At 35.8% G+C, this 7,455-nt stretch overlaps 1 protein-coding gene across 2 annotated transcripts in view; it reads right to left on the bottom strand.

Annotated features, from left to right (window-relative positions):
- LPGAT1 (lysophosphatidylglycerol acyltransferase 1) overlaps positions 1–7,455 on the bottom strand; it is a 64,406-nt gene that overhangs the window by 27,883 nt on the left and 29,068 nt on the right. For both annotated transcript variants that reach the window (XM_019635542.1, XM_019635543.1), the window contains 3 exons: positions 6,875–6,993; positions 4,678–4,773; positions 1,500–1,773 (listed from right to left, as the gene is read on the bottom strand). In XM_019635542.1, the coding sequence (XP_019491087.1) occupies positions 1,500–1,773; positions 4,678–4,773; positions 6,875–6,993 (489 nt within the window). The remainder of the gene's footprint in view (positions 1–1,499; positions 1,774–4,677; positions 4,774–6,874; positions 6,994–7,455) is intronic.

The raw sequence follows: 7,455 nt of genomic DNA, 5'->3' as shown, positions 1-7,455 counted from the left end.
TTCCCCAACGCTGTTCCCATCCCCCAATTCCCCAATAAAATCTTAAAAAAAAAAATTCCAGAAAAGCATATGAGAAAAAAATCATCCATAATATTACTACTCAGAGAAGCAGTCCCAGCTCACATTTTGGTATCTTTCTTTTCACTCATTTCCTACTGCCTTATTGTTTATATATTTCAGCTCAAATTGTTTTCACCCGAGTTATATGTCCCTCCCACTCGATTAATATTATAGAGCATAAGCATTTTTCCAAGCCAGTAAAAACGCTCTATAAACATCATTTGTAATGGCTGAGTTGTATTCTGTTGAATGGATACTTGATAATTACTTATCCAGTCTGCCTTCTGGTTATTTCCAATTTTTTTTTCTATTATAAATAATGCTGTGATAAACTTCTTTACCAGTATTTCAGATTCTTTCTTTTTGATAAGTATCAATTACAGTAAAATAACTGAGTCTTTTATAAATATTTTAAGGCTCTTAATAAATACTACCCAACTGCATTACATTCATTCTCTGTATTACAAAAAACCTTTCTAAATCTGATAAATGAAAAGATATATATCATTACTATTTTCATTTGCATATCTATGATTAGTTTTACAAATTAGTCACTTTTCTTCCTATATCTTTTAATCTAGCTATTCCACTTCTAGTAATCTACCTCACAGAAATACTTGCACAAATATGCAAACATATTTACAGAAATGTTTACTGCAGCAGTGGGGCTGGCCAGGAGTCAGGACAGGTAAGATAGGGAAAAGACACCTTTATCTTTATGCATTTCTGTATTATTATTATTATTTTAAAGATTTTATTGGGGAACTGGGGGAGGGAAACAGTGTTGGGAAATTGGAAAAGGGGAACAGCCAAGTTGTTGTCCTTCAATCTTAGTTGTGGAGGGCGCAGCAAGCTCAGCTCCAAGTCCAGTCACACCACTCAGCTCAAGGTACTGTGTTCAATTAGTTGCGGGTGGGCGCTGCCACCATCCCATGTGGGAGTCGAACCAGCAGCCTCATTGTTAAGAGCGTGCACTCTATCCCCTGAGCCACCCGGGCAGCAGCTCAGCTCAAGGTGCTGTGTTCAATGTTAGTTGTGGGTGAGCATAGCCCACCATCCCCCACCAATCTTGAACAGGCAACCTTGTTGTTAGGAACATGTGCTCTCACCAGCTGAGCCATCCTGACACCTGTTGGCAGCTCAGCGGCAGCTCAGCTTGGGCACAGCTCACTGGCCCATGTGGGCATCGAATTGGCGGCCCTGTTGTTCAGAGTTCACACTCTTGAGCAAGCTCTTAACCAACTGAGCCACTCGGCCGGCCCACATTTCTGTATTATTTTTTAAAATTATTGTAAGCATGGACTACTTTTATAAATAAGAACATTCAAAAATTATATTTTCACCTCCCTCAGTATAGAAAAGAACAACAATGTTATCTTCTGAGACTCCAGAAAATCCTTTAATTCCAACAAAGGCAAACATGCTAAAAACCATCATACCTAATTTTTTAGCATCTCCTCCTGCTGGACTTCCATTTTCCTGTCGTGCTACAAGTGCATTCAAAATAATTTTTGTTGCCCCAATCCTTGGCAGAGTGACATGTGTAAGAAACGGCAAGTTATTTTTCTTGGCAAATGCCTGGCTTGTTTCTCGCCTCTTCCTGAGGAAGCCCCCTTCTGGAAACAAAACAATCCATTTTCGATCTCTGCTCCTGTAATTATTTTCTAGGTGCCTCTTGAGAAGCAGCAGCTGTTGGTCACGATGAGATTTTCCCTAGAAGGTAGACAGACACATAAATATAGGTACATTTAAAATTAAAATGCCATAAAATTAAATAAATATAACGACTTCTAAAGTAAAACTCAGTCATAGACGAGAATAACGATTTCCCCCCTCTTACTGTCCATCTTGACCATACTGGTAAAAAGGTATCAGCACTTATATAAATAAACCCTTCTTACTAAAGGAAAAAATTGCTCTAATTGCCCCTGAAAGTTTATTCATTCATCAATTCAGTGACTGTTCACTGAGTGCCTTCTACTTGCCAGGCCCTGTCCTATACACTGGAGATAGAGAAGGGACCCTCACAGAGCTTACTGGAGCAGGGAAGACAGTAAATAAGAAATGTAAATTCAATTGGTGACAAGCGCTAGGAAAAAAAGAGGAGGAGGACAGAGAGGGTCAAGAGGGTCAGGGACCGCAGTTCCAAGGAAGTGAACGTTGAGCAAGGAGCTGATAATGTGAGGGAACAAGCCATGTGAAGATGAGAGGCAGAGTATTCCAGGTGAGCTGGGAACAAGCGTGGGCTGTTCAAAGAACTGTACCAAGGCCAGTATGGCTGAAGTGCGATGAATGAGGAAGACACAGCAGGAATGGAAATTGCAGACAGAGGCAGACAAAAGATAAGACAGGGCCTAGCACTTGGTAAGCGTTTGGGGTAGGAAGTCATTGGATAGTTCTGAATCAGGGAGTGTCATGATCTTATCTACATTAAAAAAAAAAAGAATCTGCTGGCTCCAGCGACATCAGACTACAGGAGATAAATTAGGAGACTATGGCAGTTGTCCAGACAAAGGAGCTTGATGAGATTCAATTATGGTGTATTGATGAGAAGTGGATATATTCAGGAGAAAATCTGAAAGTGAAGCTAACAGGACACTGATGCACTGGATCTTAGTTGTCAGAGAGAGACAGGAAAGAAGATGACTGGGAGGCTGAAAGGAGGAATCCAGAAAAACCTACAGGAAGGCCCCAAAACCACAACTAAATATCACAAAGGTTCTTTCTTCCAGTATAATCAGTTTGCTAATAATTTTCCAGCCAACAAATCACAGAAGCTCCCCAAAATAATTTATATGCTTTCAGTCTTTAAATTATTCCACATGCAAAACAAGTATTTTCTTAGCTATCTTACTGAATTATGATTAAGTGTTATGTATTTATGTTCCCAAGACTACGTGTAAAATATTTTTAATATTCTTGGAAATACCTTGTCAAAATTGTCTGGCAGAAGTCCCAAGAGATTTTCTTTACCATTAATACTTTTTTCTCTCCCCTCCCTCCATGTTGTAGATTTTTATTACTATCTATTAGGGGGAAAATATTGTTCTTTAGAAATGAATTTGCAAATCTCTCTAATATTTTGAAATAATGTCCCTAAGTATGCAAAACTTTACACTGTAATAAGAAGGAAAATATTCTAGAGTACATTATTTTCTATTTTTATCCCCTCAAAGTACATGCCTAATTTAGCTTCTTCTTGATAACTGGGAGTCATATTAGGGTCAATTGTTATACTACACAATAAATTCAATAATTTCCTTAGACTCCCATAATGCAAAGGGCTCAGCTAGTTTTTCATCGTGATTACCCTAGACTGCAAAGCTTCAGTTGTTGGTTCTGCTGTCTTCCCCTCCAGTGACACTCTGGGATGCTGTTATAGGCTAGTTTCGTTGTTGTTCTGATCACTGTTTATTTTGTCTCAGCCTTGTGGTCAATCCCCATTGCCACTTCTTGCTGAGGTTCCAGTGTGTGTGGCTATTCATCTCTCTACTCAGACGAACCAGGGGTGTTTCCAGAAGAAACTAGATAATTGCACAGCATGCAAAACCAAAAATATGTTCTGTATGTGAAACTGTCTGGAGTAAAGTGTGTTTTGTGATACCTACTTCCATCGATCTTAGAATTTCTGTACACATTTCCAGCTTATTTCTGAATCTGGTTCTTAGGAGAGGCTTAATTAGATTCACCAGTTAGTCATTAAGTACTAATATCACATACATAAAAATGCTAGCATATCATATTTCAGTTATCCATTTTTGAGAAAATAAAGTGTGTGATACTAGTAGCGTTTCAGGGAAACACTGTAATGTAGTGTTGACTTAATAAGAGGGTATGATTCCTTTTCCTACACAAAATAATTCCTAATGCTTGAGGCCCATTCCCAATCCACCTTCTTCTAGCAAACCCATACTCATTCTTTAGATGTATACCAACTATCATCTTTTCTTCTAAAGTTTTTCTGGATTCACAGAAATCTGATGTCCTCACTTTTCCTACTATGAATTCTCAAAATATTTCCTCTATTTATTTGGTAATCTCTCTACTGGTAATCTTATTTTTTTAATGATCTCCCTACTGCTTATTTAGATGCCAAGTATAACAGTGACTTGTAAATAAAAATAATGGTGATAATATAGATGACAGTAGTGGTAATGATAAAAATGATGATGAAGGCAGCAGGCACTGTTCTGAGTGCTTCACATGAGTTACTTCATTTAACCCCCATAACAACCATATGCAGGGAACACCTGTTATTCTCATTTGAAAAAGGAGGAAACTTTGAGAGTTTAAGTAACTTGTCCAAGTCACACAGCTAAGAAGTAGAAGAGCTGAGAATGTGGCAGGTGCTTGATAAATGTTTACCAAACATGGTACTGTTTAGGTAAAAGGAGGAGGGTAGAGATTAGAGTATTTACATTGTCAACATTTTAATGCTTATGCATATTTGAATTCAGATTGAAATAAATGATTTAAGAAACAAAGATTCAGAAGAAGAGCTCTCTGAGATACCAGAACTGGCTCTACCTATTATAATTGGTTTTGTTACACCTCTTTTTACAATAAAAAATTAGTTTGATCAGGCTATCACTGTGAAGAAATATGCTCATTACTTACCTGTCTTATAAAGAAGTCTCCGTGAATTAGAGAAACAATTCCAAAGTTTGTGTACTTAAAAATATGATCCATCAACCACATCATTTGAGCAACAACCTAAAATATTTAAAAACAAGAAATAATTAAATGTTGGATAAAAGAAACCTGACTATAGTCTAACCAACTCTAAGTTTTGAGAGTACTTTCTTGGAATGTAGTATGTACCATGGAGTATACAATAAATCAAGTAAACGTTCATACTTGTAAATTAATACTGCCTTAACTTATTAGGCAAGAGGTAAAAATTATAATACTTCCAGCTTTATATTTCTCAATTACTGCTTTATGAAAAAAGATAAAAGTTTCTTCAAGATTTCAAACTGTTCAGCAATATCAGATCATAAAAAATGTTTAATATAACTAATCTGAAAATAAAAACAAAATTATTCTGGATAGAAAAATAAATATTTTTTTTTACAAAAGCTAACAAACCAAACTTTCTTTTGTCCACATGATTAGCAAATTTTAGATTAACTAAGACTCTGGTTAATACCATTATCATCTATGCCAAATTGGAGTTAGAGTGATAATGTCAGGCATATTTACACTGACCATTTTAATCATTCTTTGAGATTCAAAAACCAATTAAGGACACTGTAGGCCCTCAGAATAATCACTATAAATGTAATTATCATATCAGTAAGAATAAAAATGTTTGCTAATTGGGGATTCTCTTTATACAAAGACAAATAAACTAATTTTTACCAAATTTTAACATCATGAATTTAGGGGACAGGCAATAAATATTACTGTAAGTACAAATATATCTACACAGTGAAAGTCTTTTAACAATTCAAGACTCTGAATGTAAGAAAGGATTTAATTTAGTCCACATTCCAGCATGATTATGCCTCTGCTTTTAGATAATCATGAAAAACAGATTCCAAAATAATCAAACCTATCTTCCTCAACGCTCACCTCATTTTCTGACCCCTGACCCACACAATCTCTAGGACCAACCACACCAGGCTTATTCCTGCCTCGGTGTTCTGGCCCAGATTGTTTCATTAAGGAAGAAGGCCCCTATTTCACCACTCTGCCTTGCCTAAATTCTACTTCTCCTGCAAGGCCACGTTTATGTCCTCCTGCCTCCACCGGGTTTTCTATAGCCATCAAGTACATGGTGAGCTCATCTGCCATCGATAATACGAACTTCCCATTTTGCAACTCAGTATTGTTTGCTATACCCGCCCTCCATCTACCACTGAACTGGTAGCTCCTTTAAGAGGAGGGAAAGAAATGTCTTATAGGATGGTGTTCTACACTTACAGCCACTGACCATGAATATGAAGCACTTAACAAATATCTATTAATTTGTTTCTTTACTATTAGGGCAAATAACATTAGCTCCATTAATTTTGTATACTTTCTATTTATTTAGTTTTCTATGAATAGAACCTCTTTAACTTCTAGGGTGATAATTCCTTTAAAACAAGATAATTTATTTTAAACCTACCCAGTTTATAGATATATTTTAGTTCTCAATGTAAGTAATATAAATCAACAGGTCAAACAGAGCCTTAATAACACTGAATAAAATGAGCCCAATACCTTTCCTTTCAATATGCTTCGTAAATAAAATCCAAAATAATATTTACCTTCTTTTCCTTTGGCTAAAGATCCCCAAGATCCTTGAATTCACTGACCAATGTTACTCTTCTAACTTAAGCAACACTGCTTTTTGTGTCCTGTATTTCTCAAACTGGCAAGCCACCTTTTCACCTCAAGACAGCCCCCAATTTAAACCATATTAACTTTGCTTTCATTCCAGTTATTTATTTATTTATTTATTTATTTATTCATTCATTTTTATCCAAACCTATAGACAATTTTATTAAGAGTTTATTTGAGCCAAATTGAGGACACGCCCAGAAGTAAGCTCTCAACAAATTGAGAAAATGCTCCCTCAGTTATTATTTTTTTAAAAATAGCTTTATAGAAATATAATTCACATTATCACAGTTATTTTTTTTTAAGTCTCTAAATTCCGCTCCTGGAGTGACTTAGAATTATGCACATTTTTCTTTTTAAAATTTTCTAAATTTTCAGGGAAAGTATACATATTAAAGTCTATGTCCCAAGCCACAGTAAGATACTTGAAATGATTGTTTGTTGACCTCCCCTTTGTGTGGTCTTCTTCCATGTTCAGATGGCTTACCAGTCCTTTGTCCTGGAGGCACATCATCAGAGTACACACATCCCCTGTTGCCTGGTGATTCACCAACATCACTGCTTCATCGTTTGAAATTGCTTTAATATCATCCCCCCATTCCATCACTGCAAGAATAAACAAGCTGTCATTTAAAAGAAAGATCTTCAGATTACTAGAAACCTAATATTAGAAAAACTGGTATACATCAATGGTGACACATCACCTCGTTAAAACTTCTGAAAGTTTAAAACTAACTTTATTTCCTATAAAAATCAGGACATCGATATAACATTATGTAGAGCCCCAAAATATCCATTAAAATATAAACGGTCATATGTTTGATCTAGAAGTTCTACTTCTTAAAATTTATCCTACAGAAACATTTGTTCAAATGGGCAAAGATAAATGCTTAAAGGATGTTTAATGCAACTTAAGTGTTCACCAACAGGGGAATGGATAAGAAAATTATGATATAACAGAAGAATATAAATCCATTCAAAGAACTGCGCGTATCTCTATACCCTAACCCAAAAAGGACTGTACCAAGTAAAAAAAGCAAATCATAAAAAAGTATATATAGCATGATT

This window comes from Hipposideros armiger, unplaced genomic scaffold (genome assembly GCF_001890085.2).
Source record: "Hipposideros armiger isolate ML-2016 unplaced genomic scaffold, ASM189008v1 scaffold_22, whole genome shotgun sequence".
Taxonomy (NCBI): domain Eukaryota; kingdom Metazoa; phylum Chordata; class Mammalia; order Chiroptera; family Hipposideridae; genus Hipposideros; species Hipposideros armiger.
Note: the sequence above shows the minus strand (reverse complement) of the source record. Positions and strands in the feature narration are given on the sequence as shown.